The sequence below is a fragment of the Pelmatolapia mariae genome, linkage group LG17, assembly GCF_036321145.2.
Source record: "Pelmatolapia mariae isolate MD_Pm_ZW linkage group LG17, Pm_UMD_F_2, whole genome shotgun sequence".
Lineage (NCBI taxonomy): Eukaryota > Metazoa > Chordata > Actinopteri > Cichliformes > Cichlidae > Pelmatolapia > Pelmatolapia mariae.
This window is the reverse complement of record NC_086242.1, coordinates 22,313,481-22,334,843: the sequence shown is the minus strand read 5'-3', so window position 1 is coordinate 22,334,843 and position 21,363 is coordinate 22,313,481. Positions and strand designations below refer to the sequence as shown.

General features: G+C 40.6%; 1 protein-coding gene across 1 annotated transcript; it reads right to left on the bottom strand.

The window, feature by feature from the left end:
* Positions 1 to 3,983: 3,983 nt before the first annotated feature.
* LOC134615952 (protein NLRC3-like) lies at positions 3,984 to 16,418 on the bottom strand. Its single transcript, XM_063460638.1, has 6 exons — positions 16,307 to 16,418; positions 10,901 to 12,734; positions 10,082 to 10,255; positions 9,720 to 9,893; positions 8,696 to 8,884; positions 3,984 to 4,086 (listed from the first exon to the last, which is right to left on the bottom strand). Exons 1-6 carry the CDS (start codon positions 16,416 to 16,418, stop codon positions 3,984 to 3,986), a joined length of 2,586 nt encoding a protein of 861 aa, XP_063316708.1.
* Between the last annotated feature and the right edge of the window lie 4,945 nt (positions 16,419 to 21,363).

Sequence of the window (21,363 nt, the reverse complement as noted above, 5' to 3'; positions counted from 1 at the left end):
TGCCTGGTACCGTTATATCCACGACAGGACCAAGGCGGAATCGGCAAATACAGTTCTTATATGCCCAGCACATCGACACACCCCACACTATATGGTGAATATATGAACAAGACTCAAGCAAAGTGTGCAGCTAGCTTCGCTGGCATTGGATTCCAACACAGCCGAATCATCACTAACGACACAATCCCACATGCTGTTGAACTTAGTAATGGAACATGTGATCAACTCTTCTGGATCGATTTCAACGTGACAAAGCGGAATACTTCCATCCACTTCCCAGTGTTTCTGGACCAACTCCCAGGGAAGAACCACTCCATGTGTTATCAACAAGAGAAAGGTAACACACCCATTGGAAACACAACAAACTGTCTCCAAACTGCAGGCCACGGAGAGGGCGCCCCTGTGAATATGAGTGGACTTTCTAACGGCACGTACTGGGTGCAAGGAATGGCCTGGCTATGTGGACAACGGGCATATTTCATACTGCCCCCAGGCTGGACAGGAACATGTGCTCCTATATTCCTGTCAGACCACACTTTCAGGATGACCGCAGTAAACATCACTTCTACAGCACGCCGGAAAAGAAGATCAACGTTCCCTAAACTTCAACCACATGACCCGATATGGGGAAGCAACGTACCCAAGGAATTCAAACTGTGGACTACCGGACAGAAAGTACTCCACGCATTGTTCCCCTGGGTGGGAACCGGAAAGAACATGCTGAGGATTGAAACTCTGGACTACCGCTTTGGACTCTTCTTGAACGCTTCGTGCAAGATCAACGAACAGCAGAATCAGGAAATCAATGCATTATGGATCGCAGTGATGCAACATCGAGTAGCTTTGGACATGATACTGGCAGAGAAAGGGGGACTTTGCGTCCTCTTCAACAACACCTGCTGCACTTACATACCAGACAATGTACACTCAACAAACATGACTGACGCCCTGAACGCCTTGAGACAGATCCAGCAGGCCCAAAATCAGGACTATGTGAGTAATACAAGTGACTGGTTTTCTTGGCTTTACACTGGCTCCTGGCTACAGGTGCTAAAAGACTACTACTGCCTTTTCACTGTGCAATACTTTTTGTTAATAACCAACGGTGCAATAGACTTCAATACTTGAAATACTTGCAATTCCTTTGTATTCGTATTTATTCTATTTATCCCTTTTGTATACTCTTATTTATATATATGTCTCTGTATTTATATATGTGTATATGTAGTATTCTGCTCACATTCTGTAACTTCTGTTGGTGCTGTGCTATTTGGAAACCGAATTTTACAGTTAATAGGATTAATACAGTTCTATCTTATCTTATCTTATCTTACTCATCGGAGTTGGAGTATTTTTACTTTTATTTTGTGTTTTGTAACATGTATCCTGCCATGTCTAAAGCTCATGATTAACCGCATAATCATTTCCACTGTAGCTGCATACATTGCCGTGACAAATGATGATGATGATGACCCCGACCTGTTGGAATGTGAAGACTTTGTGTGATTAATGATGATGTGACAGAAAATGTACAACAAGATGTTACATACTGATATCTCACTTAAAGGTTATACTGACAACAGGAGGGACTGTCAATAGAAAATTGTATTTTTTAGTCAGTATAAGCTTTTAATGATATAAGTTTACTTGTGATAGAATGCTGCATGATGATCATTTCCTAGCTTAGAACTGATTGTACTTTTCATTGTTTTGGACTGATTGTTCTTTATAAAACGTGTTCTGATATTTGTATCTGAACCTTCCCACAGCGATAGTAAGAAGTCAAACAAGCAGTTCTGACCTCGCACACACACACACACACACACACACACACACACACACACACACACACACACACACACACACACAATCACATACACACATGCTCACGTCACTGAACAAATGTATTCATTTTTCTTGTGTATAAATAAAGGCAAGTGCAAGAGCAGAGCGCGCACTTCACAGGGTCCCCACTCTGATATGAGCGCTCTGTGAAACGCCCTTGCAAGTTAAAACCACAACGTCTGTGTGTGTTTCTCCTCTTAGACTCTTAGCTGAAGAAGTGTCTTTAGAAATAAATCTCTTGACATGTATACATTGAGGGCTAGCAGGAGGGGCTATGCGCTTACCTGCTGCTCTTTGGCAGGTAGCTCCATGCCCTCCTGGGTTTTAAATGCACCTTAGAACACACATACATCAACACTACATATGAGCGGGTGGAGGGAGGTTTGGAGTCTTCTCACACCCCCGTTCTCTGCGGCCTGCTGGAGCCGGGGGGCTAGGAGGAGGAGTTGGCCGTCCGACTGGGGTCTGGAATGTGGGGCCTCCCTGCTGCTGCGGAGTCGGGGCGGTCTGCTTCTCCCCACCGCAGGGAAAAGGGTAACACCACCTGGGTCTGGGCGCAGTTTCCCCCTCCAGGGGCAAGGGTACCCAGACCCGGGGCTTAGCGTACGCTTGGGGAGTGTGATTGTGTGTACAGTGTCTCTCTATGTCTGTCTCCACGTTGGGTGAGTGTTGAGTAATTGCATATGAGAGCATGAGGGTGGGAATGGATGTTTGTATCGGTGTGTGCCTGTGTGTCTGTGTCTATATGTCAGGTCGGGTATCAGACGCCACCTCTCTGGGGACGTCTCAAGCCCTCCAAGGTATGGAGGCCTATCTCCCCCCACCACTTCCCCTGCCAGTGGCAGACGCCCTCAGACATCGGTGCGTTGGTGGTTCTTTGTGTCCGGGGATGGACGTCCGGGTACCCACCGGCTCACTCCTTGGTGGCTGCTTATCGGGGCCTGGAGCCTGGGGCTCGCTCGGGCCACTTCGGGGATGGGGTGCCCTCGGCCTCTCGGCCTGGGGCTCGGTCACTCAGGCACAGCTGGCTGCCGGCGGAGCTCACGGGCACGTCACTGCAACCCCCCCTGGCTTCTGCTCCGCGGCTGCTGAGTGACCCCTCATCTGGGGCTCTCCTCAGCTCTTTCTGGGACAGTGGCGCGGCTGCCCCTCTGTTGGTCTTCCTTGGTCTCTTGTGTTCTGAGGGCCTCTGGATGTCTGGAGTTTTGATCTCCTCCATACCTGCTTCATGCCCTGGAGGACGGGGCAGTGGCCCCCCACACCCTCTAGCAGATCATTACATGAAGGAACCTTTTAAAAACAAGTGCGCTCATGCTCACAGTTGTACACACGGGTGCTCACACACACAAACTACACCCTTTTTGGCTCCTACCTCAAAGCACACTGTGCGCTGTTGTTCTTACGTGCTGCACAATAATGTTTAATATTTAGTATTTAGTGTTATATTCCCACATATCATCGTGATGTTGTTTATTCTATTGCTCTCGTTTTCTTCTGCTTGTTTTCTTTTTTCTTTCTCAACAGGTGATCCAGGTGATTGATATATGTATTTTTTGTCTGCTTATTTTGTTGGTTTTTGTTTTTTGCCCTTTATCCCCGTCCCTCTTCTCCGCTGGTTTTTTCCCCCTCTTTCTTTCTCCCTTTTCTTCTCCTCATTCAAGTCTGTCCCGTATCTAGCAAGTGAAAATAAAAAATAAAATAAACAATAAAAGGTTAATCAAATAGACCATTACGGCAAGGCTGGGATGGTCAATTTGGTAAAGTAAATCCGTTGGGCATCTTTCTTCGCCTTTAGACAATAATTCTGATGGCAAAAGAGCCAAACGGGACAGGCAAAAAAAAATAAAATAAATAAATAACATGGATGCTGTCATGCTATATCTCAATGAAACTACCAACAACAGCAGTTATCTTCACATCAATGCAGACACATGGTTACCAGAAGCTTCTGGCTGATCTAACTGGCTGACTATTGTTTGTCATCAGTCTCCATTCATTGCTTCACTGTGAAAAACAGCCAGTAAGGAGGAGCTTTACTTTAATACCAAATGTATTTAGCACAATACTGCTGAAATTCGCATGGACTAAATTGAACCCTATACTGACCTCAAATCCTCTAGTGTGGATTTTTCACAAAATCAGACAGCTGCTTTATATCTGGACTGCAGGTCCAGATGTTCCAGATGGGAGGGGCTGGACTTTAGAGCTGAGACCAGAGCAGCACAGCTGATATCTGAAAACCTGAAGTCCCATGGTCTGAATGAAGAATACAATATTTAGGTGAATCACTTCTGTGGCCACAGGTGTATAAAATCAGCACCCGGGCATGCAGACTGCTGCTACAAACATCTGTGAAAGAACGACTCACTCTCAGGTGCTCAGTGAACTCCAGTGTGGTACCGTGATAGGATGTCACCTGTGCAACAGGTCCAGTCAGGAAATTTTCTCGGTCTCTTGTGCATGTTACTGTTGTTGGGCAGTAACATGCCCAACATGTTCAAAAGATTGGTCTGTAACACACCCATTTGTAGAAAAACAATGAGACAGACAGTGAATAAACTAAATTATTTGTTGATGATGTCATTTTGTTTATTACAACATCAAACTGGTTACAGCATTCTCACATTATCAGTGTATACAGTGAAAAAAACTAAAGCAGCAACATTCTTAGTGAAAATAAATGAACCCAATTTATGAAGTATTACAGTTTCATGTGTGAGAACAATTTACATTTTGGATACAGGTTTTTCCAAATGCAGACCTTGTTGACTCTTTAATTTCTCTTTGATGAAATTATGGACTCAATTGGTAGATTAAGATCTATCTACTGTAACTGGGAAACTAAACAAAGAGTTGTTAATAGAGAAAATATTCTGGAGCTTAGAAAAGAAACTATTACATGACTTATTTGTAAGTGAGTCATTTCCTGACACCACTCCTGAATGTAGGGTTCCCCCACCCTACTGTTAACTTTACAGATTCTCACAGTCGTCTTCACCTCTCTGTTTCTGAGGGTCCGTGTTCATTCCTGAAGTGTGGAGGAAGATTTTTAGAGTTCCTAGACAGACTAGATCCTGGAGATTCTGCTCTGTCCTCCTTTTCATCCACATCGTCAGTTGGTCTGAGAGAGAAAACATCAAAGTTAAAGCTTTAAGGTTCAAAACTCAAATTTAATACTCACTGTAAAACCTTTTATTTGTCATTAAATATTACATTATTTTATAATTAAAACATGAGGAATTCCATTTTGCTATAGTAGCATGCACCCTACTGGCGTTGCAGCATTATTTTGAGTGAGCCATTATTTTGGAGTACCGTCTCCAAATTGAAGGCCAAGTTTCATATAATGGGGGATGTCAGAAACACAAAATGGTTGTTCCAAAAAAGATAACCATTTCCTAAGCACTTAAGAACCATAGGTGGTTTTCTACAGATTTTCACAGTCTAAACAGACTGCACACAGCCAATCTCAGGTCTTATAGGGCTGCTAGTAGGCCAGCATGACTGCACTACACCATCAAGCACAAATTTCCTTACTGGGAATTAGTTTAATTTTAGCAGCTTCAGAATGTGAACTAATATTCAGTCATTAATTTCTTTTTTTTTTTTATCTAAAATTCCAGCATAATGATGAACACATTATTAGAGATGGCATGATACCACTTTTTAACGTCCGATTCCGTTACCGATATGATAAATTTGGATATCTGCCGATACCGATATGAAGCCGATATAGTGTATTTTATAATCAATAAAACTTTTTTTTTTAAAAAATATCTGCATTTTGTATAAGTTCATACTCGAGTTTTTAAAAAACAAAACACTAAAGCTATTCTGTTATACCTCTACTTAGCAGAAATATTAAACAAACAAACTAACAGGCCCTCTTCTCTGGGCCTGTCTCGTTCCTGCTTCTTTCATTTAAGGAACATCTCTAAAACTCAGACATATGGTTTCCTCAGCTGAATTAGAAAAAATTGTTCATGCATTTGTGTCATCGAGTTTAGATTATTGTAATGCCCTGTTTACCAGCTTGGATAAATCATCTCTTTCTCGCCTCCAAGCTATACAAAATGCAGTGGCCAGGCTACTAACTCATTCTAGCAAGCGTGCTCACATTACTCCCATTTTATATTCTTTACATTGGCTCCCAAAAGATTTTAGAATTAGTTTTAAAATTCTTGTTTTAACATACAGAGCACTAAATGGCCAGGCCCCAGATTATTTATCCAAGCTTCTTATAAAATCCACTGCTGCTCGTTGTCTTCGCTCACAGGCTCAGAGTTTGTTGGTTGTTCCCCGTACACGACTGAAGACGAAAGGGGACAGAGCCTTTCAGTCTGTGGCACCAAGGCTGTGGAACAGTCTTCCACTACAATTACGTTTGGTTGACTCTGTGGAATCCTTTAAAAAGCAGTTAAAAACTTTATTATTTAAACAGGCCTTCCGTTAATCAACACTTTTTTGAATTGTTTTGAATTTGCATTATTCATATTGTCTATTTTATTACTTAATGTTTTCTTTATTTTAACCTTTGTGTACAGCGCTTTGTGACGCCTGTCTACGAAAAGCACTTAATAAATAAACCTTACTTACTTACTAATAGGGTTGCCAAAAAAATAGGGAACCACCCCCCACCCTCCGCCTCATGATGCTTAACCCTGGAGAACCCATGGGGTCAAATTTGAACCCATGGTTTCCCTAGAAAACCAATGGGGTCAAATTTGACTTTAATTTAATGCACGTGTAAAATAAAAGCACAGAAATCAAATATTTTTGTAAAAATAATTAAATAGATTCAACATCTTTCTTCAACAGAATTGCAGACTGCACAGATGGTACCTTCCCAAAGGAAAAAGTAATATAGCTTACTAGGGTATGTATTAGACTTAATAGTTACTATATACACTAATGGACTTCTATACATTTTACATCAGATGAAAACTTTGGTGGTAAGATTCAACAACAAACAGAACAGCAAACAAACAAACAAAACAAAACAATACAATTCAAATAATTATTTCTTAAAAACTAGACACTTTATATGAGAATAACAAAGAAAAGTATTTCTTTGAGCCCCCGTTTCCCTGTTAATGCCCTACTGGCAAAACTTTGCTACACCCACACCTGCACAGTTACCAACTGCCAGGTATATAGAAAGTAATATTGAATAAATTCTAACAACAGCTTATCAAGCTTAAACGTTTCTGGTGCAAAGTGGGCGATAAACAAACAAGAGAGATGGGACTCGCGACAGAAAAGCCAATCAGCTAGTCATTGATCAGTTTCATGATTGAAGTAGCAACAGGAGGGGAGAGAAGGTTGTTAAGCTTACCATGGGAATGCTTTACAAACATTCAGTGATGAACTTACACACTTGTGTTACCGCGCCAGATCCGCGGCCCCGAACCGTAGTAAGGAAACCTCTGGCAGTTACTTGAAGGTTCCGTGACTGGCTCGTAGCCGGCAACTAGCTTACTGTACAGGTCAACTCCGCTAGTAAAAAGATCGAAGGAGGCGTAGGAAAACTGCTTCACCGAACTTTATTTCTTCTCCAAGGCACGAACACCGCATACAGTGGGCTGAAACAGTTTACTCACAGCGAGCATCGCCGACACAACTCTGGCTGCCGAGGGAGTTATTATATTCCTTTTACTAATTTTCTTTCCGTCTCTTCTGTTGCTAACCGTTACTTTTTCCCTTCTCCTCTCTCTCTTCACACACACACACCCGGGCAGTTCCGCTACACACATCCTGAATACATTTCCCATCAGGCTTCACCCTTAAAGGGCCATGCCTGTAACACTTGGTTTACTTCTCATGGATATCTTTCTCGGAGATGAAATGCTGGTTTGATAGCGAGGCTCCAAATGCTCAACTAGACTGCGAACAGGTCTCACACGCCACAGCCGCTCTATCACGTGACGCATACTGCTCCGACGTGCTAAGGTCATGAGCTGGGTTACGCCATGTCGCAAGTTTTGTCAGGTGCTTTTGTGATATTTAATGGATCGCATTACATTTTTTTATTTCTCTCCGATATCCGATCCAGTAATTTAGGTCAGGATCGGACCGATACCGATACGTAATATCGGATCACCCCATCCCTACACATTATGCGTTGCATTCATTATGCAAATGAATACAGAGCTCAACTGAGGGAGCTAAAGGTAATGCCATCAATCAATCGCCTAATCATAATACTGACTGCACCGATAAAATAGTATTATTAGTTTGTGAACAAAAACATCTTTTTAAAAACATTATTTTGATTTTGTTTTTAAATCTCACTTGTTACTAATAAATGTGATGCCATACTACTGCTTCTGCTTCTCTATTACTTCTCCTCTCTTGAGGAGAAGTAATACAGTTAATATCACAGCTCATATTAGAACATTTGAACATTTCTGAAGACAGAAACTCTTACAAGAGCAATCTATGGACATGTTTTATTCATCCTGTCTGGTCTTCCTTGTGATCACTTGAAATTCTTAGAAAACTGATTGCAACCTTGAAAAAAACCCCGGCTTAAGTTCAATAAGGATGCTCTATAATAATCCTCCCTGCTTCCCAGATGTTTAGTGGCTATCTATGCTTTTCACTTTCACTTTCTCACACTCTCAAGCTCATTGACATCATGACATCATGATTACTGACAACATTAGACTAGTCCAATCATCTTCAACCCAAACAACCTCCACTTTACATACTTTAAATCTTGCTGCTCATCTGCAGACACCTTCATCCAAATCACTTCCTCCTCCACTTTTCTTTGTGGCAAAAATGCTGACAAAATATACCTACACTAAATGTGTGTAGAATAATATTGCTAAGAGCACCATGGACTAACTCTTCTCTACTGACCTTAAAAAACTGTAGTTTGTACTGTGGGCTCTTCACGAGATCAGACAGCTGCTTCTCATCTGAATCCTGCAGGTTGTTTTTACACAGGTCTAGATGTGTCAGGTGAGAAGGGTTGGCCTTCAGAGCAGAGACCAGAGTAGCACAGCTGATATTTGACAAATTACAGCTCTCCAATCTGAATAAAGCAAGCAGATAAAATCACTGATAATTCATTCAGATGATTTCACTTTTTAAATGTGCAGCTCAGGATTACTGCATTCAAAATCAATCGGCTTCTGTGAAATGAGTAGTGACTGTTCATTCTGTTATCATCATAATCATCTCAGCTACACACATGCAAAGGTCAGCATGACATTCAAACACATATTCATATCAACAGATATCATGCTGGTGACCTCAGTCAAGTCTCTTACAGGATTACAGGATCAGTACAATATAAATATGTTAAACATATAAAAATATGTATTTTAATCTCGCTTTCTTTGTGTGTGTGTGTCTCCTTCATTATCTTAAATAAATCAAATTTTCCTTCTTTGAAAACAAACTAAATTTTGGAAAAGAAAAATGAAAATATAATTAAAAGAAAATTTACAGCTTTATGGATGGAAGTAGAGTGCTTGGGAAAGAAATAGATGTGTAAAAACTTGTTTAAAACAAAGCATTATATTGTTTATTAGGCAAATAAACTAAATGATTAAATACTCAGTATTTGCATACAAATAATAACTAAAGAACTTAATATTTTGTATTTCTTGTTTTGGCATTCCTGCTGGCATTCTTTTCCTGCACCTTTTAACAGTCTCTTTTGTTAGGGAGTTCCAGATAGTTTCTAGCTGTTTCCAAATTTGATTCCACTATATCCCAAAGCTTCCAATAAGATACAAGTCAGGACTTCATCATGAGATATTTCATACTGAATTTCATGTTTTTCTTTACCCAAGTTTGAGCAGGCACATTGGACTTCTGTAACATAATTGTAATTATAAGTAACAGACTCTAAATGAACTCACATCAGAGTCTCAAGTGTACACTTTGGACTCTCCAGAAAACCACAGAGCTGTATGATCCCTGAATCCTGCAGATTGTTGTCACTCAGGTCTAGATGTTTCAAGTGAGAGGGGTTGGACTTCAAAGCAGAGACAAGCGCAGCACAGCTGATCTCTGACAACCTGCAGTTTTTCAATCTGAATAAAGGAAAAAAAAAAACAGATAAAGTCATTAATAATTCAAATAGCTGCCTATCATTTCATTTCCACGACCATTGATGACCTATATTGGACAGCAATGGACTCCTTTGTAAGGAGATTAATTTAATTCACAAGTCAAACAACTGAGATATCTCCAGAAAAAAAAGCAATCCCATTGAAATGACCTTAGAGTCTCCAGTCTACAGTTTGAACTCTCCAGAGCAGCACATAGCTGCTTCAATGCTGAATCCTTCAGGTGGTTTCCACTCAGATCCAGCTCTGTCAGATGGGAAGGGCTGGACTTCAGAGCTGAGGCCACAATTTCATAGTGAGTTGCTGAGAGCCAACAGTTAGAAAGTCTGTAATGGCAAAAATATTAGAAAACATGTTATTATAAATAGGACATTTTATATTTATTTTGTACATTTGAGTTGGAGTCTTGCTGTTTGGCATTTTGTTATTCATATCAGTGGTTCATCAGTTCCACTTGGAAAGATGATCTCTTTGCCTGTTGTCAAGCAGTAAAGAAATTAAACCAAACATTTGACAGTACCAGATCTGAACCTGATTAAATATGATAACAATTAAATATGTGGATGTGGATTTTTAACATCTAAAAACCTTCATGATAAATCCTGAATCTGGTTCTACAAGAGTTTTTTTTCCTGTTCAAAGGGTGTTTTTCCTTCCTAATGTTGCCAAATGCTTGCTCATAGGGGGTCGTCTGCTAGTTAGGGCTTTCTCTGTATTATTTTAGGGTCTTGACCTTAAAATGTAAAGTGCCTTGAGACAACTGTAAATAACCTGCTGCTCCTGCACATTAAAAAGATCCAATTTAGGTGGTTCAGCATCTGATTAAAATGACTGTTGAATGCCTCCTAGGTGAGGTGATGTCCAACTGGAAGGAAGCTTTAAAGAGAGGATTGGGAGTCTTATCCGAGAGTGCCCCCCATGATCTGGGACAGGATAAGCATAAGCACAATTATTATCACATCTGGGCTCACCGAAACTTTCTGCAATTCCTCACAGCTGGAATCAATCTCCGCTGTCCCTCGGGTGATGTGTTGTATTTCCCAAGGTCCAACTCATCCAGAACCTCTTCGGACATCTCCAGCATGTAGGCCAGACCTGAGCAGTGGATCTCAGAGAGTTTCTGCTTTGATCTGTTTTCTGACTTCAGGTACTCTTGGATCTCCTGATGCACTGAGAGGTCATTCATCTCCATCAGACAGTGGAAGATGTTTATGCTCCTGACAGGAGAGATTTCATAACTATTCATTTTTTTGAGGTTCTTGATGACTCTCTGGATGATTTCTGGTTTGTTCTCTGTCTGACCCAAGAGGCCTTGTAGCAGTGTCTGGTTGGACTCCAGAGAGAGGCCATGAAGGAAACGAACAAAGAGGTCGAGGTGGCCATTTTTACTTTGGAGGGATTTTTCCGTGATTCTCCAGAGAAACACATCCAAAGAGGAGCTTTTCATGTCATCATCATTATAATCATCACCATCACCACCGAATAAATGAGGAAAAATATTTATCAGGAAGTCCTCCACCACCTGTGTCTTCCTTTCAGTGTAACAGTGGAACATGTAGACAGCAGCCAGAAACTCCTGAATGCTCAGATGAACAAAGGAGTAGACTGGTTTCTGGAAGATCACACACTCTCTTTTGAAGATCTCTGTACAAACTCCTGAGTACACTAAGGTCTCTGTGACATCCAGACCACACAGCTCCAGGTCTTCTTGGTAGAACAGGATGTTTCCTTTCTCCAGATGTTCAAGGGCCAGCCTCCCCAGCTTCAGGAGAACTTCCCTGTCAGCCTTCATCAGCTCCTGTGGACTCATCTCATGTCCCTCGAGGTACTTGTTCTTCTTCCTCTTTGTCTGAACCAGCAGGAAGTGTGAGTACATGTCAGTCAGGGTCTTGGGCAGCTCTCCTCTCTGCTCTGTAGTCAACATGTGCTCCAGAACTGTAGCAGTGATCCAGCAGAAGACTGGGATTCTACACATGATGTGGAGGCTCCTGGATGCCCTCATGTGTGAGATGATTCCACTGGACAGCTCTTCATCACTGAATCTCCTCCTGAAGTACTCCTCCTTCTGGGCGTCAGTGAAGCCTTGTGCTTCTGTTACCCTGTCAACATATATGGGAGGGATCTGATTGGAAGCTGCAGGTCGGGAAGTTATCCAGATGAGAGCCGAGGGAAGCAGATTCCCCTCAATTAGGTTTGTCAGCAGCTCACTAACTGATGACTTCTGTGTGATATCAGACACGAGCTTCCTGTCGGTGAAATCCAATGAAAGTCTGCTTTCATCCAGGCCGTCAAAGATGAGCAAAAGTTTACAGACAGCGAGCTTCTCTGCTTTGACCTTCTGCAATGCTGGATGGAAAACATGGAGCAGCTCCAGAAGACTGTACTGCTCATCTCGGATCAGGTTCAGCTCCCTGAATGAAAGCAGAATCACCACACTGACATGTTGGTTCTTCAAACCTTCTGCCCAGTCCAGAGTGAACTTCTGCACTAAGAAGGTTTTTCCAACACCAGCGATGCCATTTGTCAGAACCAGTCTGATGGGTCTCTGTTGTTCAGGTAAGGCTTTAAAGATGTCCTGGCACCTGATTGGAGTGTCATAGAGGATCTTGGAAGCTGTCTCCAGCTGCCTCACCTCATGTTGGGTATGAACCTCTTCACTCTGTCCCTCTGTGATACAGAGCTCAGTGTAGATCCTGTTGAGGAGGGTTCTACTTCCTGTTTCATCAGTTCCTTCAGTCACACGTTCACATCTCCTCCTCAGACTGATCTTATGTTCATCTAATACCTCCTGCAGGCCAGCATCTGCTAAAAGAAACAATAATCATTGGCCTTATTAACTAATATTTGCATGCAATCATTGTTACCCTTCGAAAAAATAAAGTGTTCCCATGCAAAATCAGCATGCCAGATTTATGAAACATGATTACTGGCCTCTTTTGTTCTTACCACTGTGCGTTTGTTAGTACATCAGAGTTGTTCAGAAACAACAGACTAACACAATACAAGAAAAAGAAGAAAAAAGAAGAGTAAGAACCACGAACCGTAATCTATCAACCCCATGTGAGAAGCTCAATGCAGTGAAAAAAAGAGTGTAGTGTTAAATTTATATTGTCGACATATGACTGGGTGCGTTTTGTTCTTATAGTTTATATAAATAAAGGGATCACAAGCAAGGAGATCAGGTAAAAACAGCATTACAACTGATGTAGGGAGTGGTCAGAGGGAAGTGCGAACAAATTCCGGTACAAAAATATCGATAAGTCATGGGTTTTTTTGTGATTTCTGTGTATGCATTGTTGTAAATGAGACCCAGCCTAACAAAATATAGTGAAAGAAAACAAATATCACAATAAGAAGTCCATTTTTCAGAAATGAGACCATCAGCAGATATATGTTAAGTCTTACTTTATGCACTGCTGCTCTTACCGGTAGTCTGGAGTTCAGCTCCGGTTCTGGGTCCACTGATGTCCAAGGAATTCAGACAAAGAATTGTAGATTTGTAGAATTGTACACAGGTTGGTAAGTTTTTTAGAACCATTTCTAATTAAATCATCAGTTCAAACAATTGTACATAAGTACAAGTTATTTGGATATGTCACTATTTTGCCATGGTTTGGAAGAAGACCTGAACTGTCACCCTCAGATGAGAGAAAATTAAAGGATATTCAGGAATGAGCCTGCCATGAACTGGTTTACTGTCCCCTGAGAACCAAATTTTACACCGTCATGGAGTAAGAGTGTCGTAACTTTCTCTAAAATCTAGGTTTTCAAGATTAACTAAAAATTTGTAGTTGCCCACATGGACAAGCCAAATGCTTTCTGCAGAAATATTTTATTGTCAGGTAAAAAAAAGACTGAGCCATTACGGTACAATGACAACAGCTATGTCTGGAGGAGTAAATGCTATTCAGCTCAATTCAATTTAGATTTTGCACTAATTCACAACAACATTCACCTCAAGGTGTTTTATATTATGGAGTAAAGGCTCTATATATTCTAATATCATAGTCTATATAATATTAGGAAGAAACCCCAAAATCAAACAACTCCCCCGGAGAAAGCAATTGGCAACATTAGACAGAAAGAAACTCCCTTTTAACAAGAAGAAACATCCAGCAGAACCAGGCTCAGTATGGCACAGGGAGAGTGGAGAGAGAGACAGGACAAAATGGAAACTATGGGAGAGGACACAGAGTTCAAAAATTACTAATGGTTAAATGCAAAGTGGGGATAAACACAGCGGAAAAAATGAGCTAAAAAGAAAAGCCAATTTTATCATTAGAAGCACAGAGAAGCTAAGATATGGTTCATGGCCAAAAACTGACATTTTAAGCCCGATCTTAAGAGGGTGTCTGTCTCCTGAATCCAAACTACAAGTTGGTTCCACTCAAGAGGGGCCTGAAAGCTGAAGGCTCTGCCTCCCGCTCTACTTTTAAATACTCTAGGAACAACAAGTAAGCCTGCAGTCTGAGAGTGAAGAGCTATCTTGAGATAACAGAGTGAATGTGAAAAGTGAATCTGTGTTAACTGTGTTAACTAGCCGTAATCCTAACCCTAACCTTATCCCTATCCTTAACCACCACCTTAATTGTGTTAGATAGTGTTTTCCAAAGCAATTACAGTAAAATAAATGTGTAGATTCATTCCAAATGCTTCTCATGTTTCCTCATTTTTCCGACGTCATAATATAGGGACGTGTATGCTTATATGGGTGGCCGAAAGCATAACATACCGAAGATTTGTCACCTAGTGTAAAATGTTACGCTTTGGGAGTGAGAACATGTTGGAACTGTCGAGCATGGTGGTGATAACATCATGCTCTTGGCCTGTTCCACTTTCAGTTAAAAAGCCACACCCTGCTGTCTTAGTTAATTATATGTCAATCTCCAGCCTTCCTTTTATTTCAGAAATTCTTGAAAGAGTAGTTGTCAAACAGCTAACAGATCATCTGCAGAGGAATGGTTTCAGTTGGGTTTCAGAGCTCATCAAAGCACAGAAACAGCTTTGTTGAAGGTTACAAATGATCTTATGGCCTCTGGCAGTGGACTCATCTCTGCGCTTGTCCTGCTAGACCTCAGTGAAGTGTTCAATACTGCTGACTGTAATATTTTATTACAGAGATGGGAGCACGCTTTAGGTTTTACAGGTATGGATACCTGGTTTATCTATCCATGAAGCCAGATGACACATAGCAATTGGTAAAACTGCAGGAATGTCTCAAATTTCCTGCTTCTACATTGTACTCTCCCCTAAAAATGTTTGCAATATGGTATCTAACTAGATCCATATTGTGGATTGCATTTCTGTGAACCCCAGTAACACTGTGAGGAATTTTAGAGTCGTTTTTGACCAGGATATATCATTCAGACATCCTGTCTCAGAGTAATGCTGAAAAGCTTGTTCATGCATTTGTTACACTAGACTAGACTGTTCAGGTTGTCTTTAAAACTCACTGAAAGCCTTCAGATGTTTCAAAATGCTGCACTGAGAGTACTCAGGGACTAGAAAGAGAGCATAATTCTCCCCTACTAGTTTCTCTTCATTGCCTCTCTGTTAAATTCAGAATCAAATTTAGATAGATTTGTAGATTGCATAAAGTGAATGAAATAATGAAGGAGGACTACATTTAAATTTGTCAGCTTGACCTTGGAAACATGGACACAGTTGGCTGTTCCAACAGAACAATAGGCCCATGCCAGGATTTTGAATTAACTAGCAATTCTGCCAAAAATAATAGTCAAATATCCAGAACTATAGGAGAAAAAGAAAATCAGAAAGATAATATAATAAAAAAGAATAGAGCAAAAGTAGAAAAGCACAATGGGACAACAACTGCTGCCCTTGGAAGAAAGAAAAAACATACAAAAAACAAACAGCACCTGGAAGAGGAAAAATATGGGAAGAAAAACACAAACACAAATCAACAACTGTGTTGCTTTTGTGTGTGAGTGTCTCTGTGTGTGTCTTTTTCACAAATGTGCTTCGTAATGAGGTTGAGAGGCTGTAATAACCTCGGACCCGAGGGCCCACATGTTAATGACAACCAACAAGCAGATTTAGTGGATTTATGTTTAGAAAGTTATTAAAGATGTATGTTGTTTACAGTTACGGTTGCAAACTGTCCTGTTTTAGCTGAGACATCTCATATAATGAGCAAAATTGGTGCATTGTGCTTCTGGCACGCAAGTATCCCTTATTTGATAGTTAAAAAGTTGGCAACCCAACAGCGATCCCACGTTAGAAAAATAACAGTTCAAAGATATCTTTAAAAACTCAGTAACCATGACATAAATGCCAAAGATGAATAAATGCAAACATCTCATCACAACTGCCAGTAGAAACAGTCTCTTACTTTTTGTCTGAAGGGCTAGACTCACCACTGAATGCCAGAGGAACATCTCTGGAAATGCCACGCTTTATAGACAAAAGCCTGGGTCCAGTGAAGGATGAGGATCCTGGTCGATCCTTGTCCTTCTTCAGATCACTCATTTTTCAGTCTGAGAGAGAAACAAGCAACACTAAGTGTGTGCACAGAGGAAGAATCATGACAAACACGTTTGTTCAATAATTACCCTGAAGACTAGCAGGACAGGAAATACAACACACACTCACACACACAACAACACACAGTCTCGCCTGTAATAAACCCAGTTGCCCCTGTACCTCATAAATGAACAGATCTCTTACAGTCCACAGAGAGACAGCTGACTCAGCAGAAGAAGGAAAATGTTGGACTGACCATCACCCAAACATTTACTTTCATCCACTATTTTTCTGTCTAAAACACATCAACGTTTGTTGCCAATTTCTGTCCCTCTTTTTTTCATAGACTTCCAAATTATTGTTCCAAAATGAAAGACAGTCATGTGACTTTTTCTCCTGTGAACATTATTCTGCTGATAAATTCTGACACCACAGAAATGCACAGTAACACTCACCTTGTTTTCCTCCTTCTGCTCTGTGACTGTAAAATGAAGTCTGTCCTTGCTTGAGCAGGGCAGCCCCTCCATCCATTCAGTCATTTGACTAAATTACAGGTGTTGAGATACAGATCAGCTTCTTTCAGAGCTACAAGATTTTCCTATATGCGTCTCTTGCGTCAGATCATCTGTAAACACAGAATTCATTTCCATTACAATGTGAATGATAAAGGGGTAGTGACATGAATACCGACTTTAATTTTGCGGCTTGTCACTATGATGTTTCCCTAAGCTCAGTGTTCCCACATCTAAGACCCTAACCCCCAAGTATTTCTGCAATCTGGATGTGATCTTTGGCCCAGGACTTTGAAATCATTCCTCAAAACTTCATATTTTATGGTAATTAAAAAAAAAGTCCCATCTATCAGTTCTTCGACTTGTTTAATTATTTTATGTTATTGATTTAGTGTATGTGCCATATTATTCACATTGTTAAAGTTTTGTGGCATTTTATATTTCTTCGTGTTTTAACTGTTTATACCTCATATTTTTGGTGATCTATTTGATTTTTATATAATAATTTATCCAACAGCTTTTCGCATCGCTTGTAATTCGGGATAGGGATGCAGTAATCTAACATTACTAGTAATGTCATAATAGGCTCTATAGATGGTAAACTAGTTTTGCAGACGCACAGGAAATACAAACTCTGGAAACATGGAGAACACAGCTTAAAGGCATAGATAAGTAGAGAAGGCGACAAGGGCAAAGGAAGTTGGACACAATATATACAAGGGATAACAAACGAGGAGGAAACAAGTGGTGAACTAAACAGCAAATCAGTGAGAGCAAGGAAAGTAAGTAAAGCTTCACGTGGCATAGAGGAAACAAGCCTTTCAAAGTATAAACAGGACATAGCTACAAGGAAGCAGACATAGGCAGTAAGGATACTAAATAAGTGTGACCAGATGACAAGCTGAATGTGGCACAAGGAAACTAAACATGAAGACAGAGAGGATGAGACACTGAAATATGGTGACAGCTCCCAGATCCAATAGCCATGACAAATAACAAATGATGAAGATCGATACAGTGAAAAATGTAAAAAACACTATTTGTATTTCAGCTCGCAGTGAGAATCTTTACTGTTGTCTTTCACATTAGTTTCTCCTTCTTAAAATAACATTTTTATTTTATGTGACTCTCTCTGATCAAACAAAATTAGAGTCAATGTGAAATTAATAGATGATGGATGAGCAAGCTAAGCAACACTAAAAGGAGCAGGGAGAGACATGATAAACACAGTGAAGCTCACAAAGAACAAATCAGACTACAGAGTTCATCTAATTAGTTCATCTCAAAGTCTCTAATTAGCAATGAGTGGATGTTATTTTGAACAGCAGTTACAATCTGGGTTGTACATATGTACACATTTACAGATAAAACAAGCATGTAAAAACCTCAGTATCCAAAATAATTTAAACATAAAATGAATAATTTATATATGACATCAGAGAGTACTGACAGGAACAAGAGAGAGACAGAGAGAGAGCATATTTCTCCCATATTATCTTCTCTACACAGTTAACCTTTTAAATCCAGAATCAAATTTAAAGTCATTTAGGCCTTATCTTATCTTAAAGACCTTGTAGTATTATATCACCCCAAATGAGCATTTTAGTCATTAGTTATTATTCATCTCTGTCTATCTCTCTCAAAGTGTGTCTTATGTCCTGTCCACCCCTCTCTGATCCTGATCCTCCTCTAGTTTAAAGGGACTTCTTCCTTCCCGCTATTCTCAAGTGCATGAACATATAGGCTCGTCTAATTGTTGGGGTTTTCTCTTTATTATTGTAGTGCCTTGAGGTGACTGCCTTTGTGATTTGATTAGGGATGGGACTCAAGAACCGGTTCTTGTAGAGTACCAGATTCCAGTAGTTCAGTTGCTTGAAACTGCTAATCTGCTTCTGTCAATCCTGCTTATTGGTTCCACTTACAGAATGAATAGGACATTACCATTGTGCTATCATCCTTTTGTGCAATAAAAATAAGATAAGATAAGATAAGATAAGATTATTTATTAGTCCCACACGTGGGAAATTTGTTTTGTCACAGCAGGAAGTGGACAGTGCAAAAGTTATGAAGCAAAAATTAGAATAAAATAAAATAAGAATAAATACAGTATACAGCTGTACAGAATAGAATAAAAATAGAATACTATATACAGTAGAATAAAATAGAATAAAATATGCAATAAGATAAAAATAGAATAGAAGTGCTATATACAACTCAGTAAAAATACAACGATGCCAGAAAAGATTATTGCACATTAGTGTTATTGCACATTTGTGGATGTGTGTGTATGATCAGTTAAAGTCTTTGTTGTGGAGTCTGACAGCAGTGGGGAGGAAAGACCTGCGAAATCTCTCCGTCCCACACCGTGGGTGCCGCAGTCTCCCACTGAAGGAGCTGCTCAGTGCTGTCACAGTTTCATGCATGGGGTGGGAGATGTTGTCCAACAGGGATGACAGCTTAGCCACCATTCTCCTGTCACTCACCACCTCCACTGGGTCCAGAGGGCATCCTAGAACAGAGCTGGCCCTGCGGATCAGCCTGTTCAGTCTCTTCCTGTCCCCAGAAGAGATGCTGCCACCCCAGCAGACCACACCATAAAAGATGGCTGAGGCCACCACAGAGTCATAGAAGGTCTTCAGGAGTGGGCCCTCCACTCCAAACGACCTGAGTCTCCGCAGCAGGTACAGCCTGCTCTGCCCTTTTCTGTAGAGGGCGTCTGAGTTATGAGTCCAGTCCAGTTTGCTGTTCAGATGAACACCAAGGTACCTGTAGCTGTCCACAGCCTCAATGTCCATACCTTGGATGTTCAGTGGTTGCAGTGGAGGATGTTTGTGCCTGCGGAAGTCTACCACCAGCTCCTTTGTTTTACTGGCATTGATCTGGAGGTAGTTCAGCTGGCACCAGTCCACAAAGTCCTGAGTCAGTCCTCTGTACTCCTTGTCGTCCCCATCAGTGATGAGGCCGACTATAGCAGAGTCATCAGAGAACTTCTGCAGGAAGCACTGGGTGGAGTTGTGGGAGAAGTCTGCAGTGTAGATGGTGAAGAGGAACGGAGCCAGAACCGTTCCCTGTGGGGCCCCCGTACTGCAGACGACCCTGTCCGACACACAGCCCTGAGTCCTCACATACTGTGGTCGGTCGGTGAGGTAGTCCAGAATCCAGGTAGTGAGGTGATGGTCCACTCCAGAGTTCTCCAGCTTGTCCTTCAGAACCGAGGGAAGAATAGTAATAATAATAAGTAATAATAAGTAATGGTAATAGTAATATAATAATAGTAATAATAATAAAAGTAAAGTGCAAGCTGCATTCAGAACAGAAACTACGGTATTAAGCTGAGTGCATGCCCCAGCCCAGCAGCCAGAGCCTGAACTTCAAAATGTAACAAATGGATAAGCAGTCAGGCTGCAGCCTATGTTTCCACCTGTTCATGGTTCTACTGTAGAATCCAGTGGCGATTACTTCTAAAGTCATTTTGCATTGGTTTTCCTCTTTGTTTTGTGTTGTGTTCATACCTAAATACAAAGACCATGTGTGTATCCTCATTAGGTTTGGAATTTGTGTTGGTTTGTGGGACTATAGCCTGTAGGTTTATACTGATGACTGATGATGTGCTTCAGGTTGTTTTACGGAGAAACATGAAAAAGAATGTAACAAGCAGTGTAACTAATTCCTTTTCCTGGCAGTAATTAAGTAATGTACTGCATTACTTTGAATTAATTTTTTAAAAAATTGTTATAAGCAGAATCAGTTATTGTAAGAAATGCAATGGACAGAAGGCGATTTAACTGAGTATTTTGCTGACACGTCATCATTGCTGCCTCTGCGAACATATAAATGCTGCCGATCAAGTTTTTTTTTTCCTGTTTTGCAGTATATGACACATGAAACTGTATGTGGCTTCCTCTCTTTTCAGTCCAGGTGAGCTTCAAAAGTCTTCTGTTTGAAAACAACAGTGTGTTGTGGTTAATTATTAATTAATTAACCTTTAATTATTATTGTTGACATCAATACACTTCTTTCCTTTTATTTCAGTTCTCTCAGACGACCAAGTAAGAGCATGTTCTACATTATGCTTAGGAATATATATGCAGAATATACACTAATTAACTTTTTAAATAAGAACTTGATGATGGAATACAACAGCACAAGAGTCTACTCTACGGGATTCACAGCATATTCAACTGAAGCAGCAAAATGGCGGAACAAAGATTCCTTTGATGCACTAACAAGAGCAGCTGAAAGGAAACTGTTGTGTACGACCATGTTAGACCTTATCCAATCCGTATGTAAGAGACTTGTTAAATTTTTAAATGAAATGTTGAATGTAATTGTAATGCTGTGAACACACAGAACGTTTTACATTAAAAAACAGACCACGGACGTCAGTTACTCTGACCTGATGCCTGACGGTGACTGGTACTACCAGACTCATTCTTACC

Bases quoted from the DNA above. Each gene is read 5' to 3' on its own strand.
- LOC134615952 (XM_063460638.1), bottom strand. From the start codon at position 16,418: ATGAGTGATCTGAAGAAGGACAAGGATCGACCAGGATCCTCATCCTTC. The intron at 9,894-10,081 runs GTCATTTCAATG...TCCTTTATTCAG, and splicing joins TGTAGACTGGAGACTCTAAG to ATTGAAAAACTGCAGGTTGT. The intron at 8,885-9,719 runs GTGAGTTCATTT...TGCTTTATTCAG, and splicing joins TGTACACTTGAGACTCTGAT to ATTGGAGAGCTGTAATTTGT.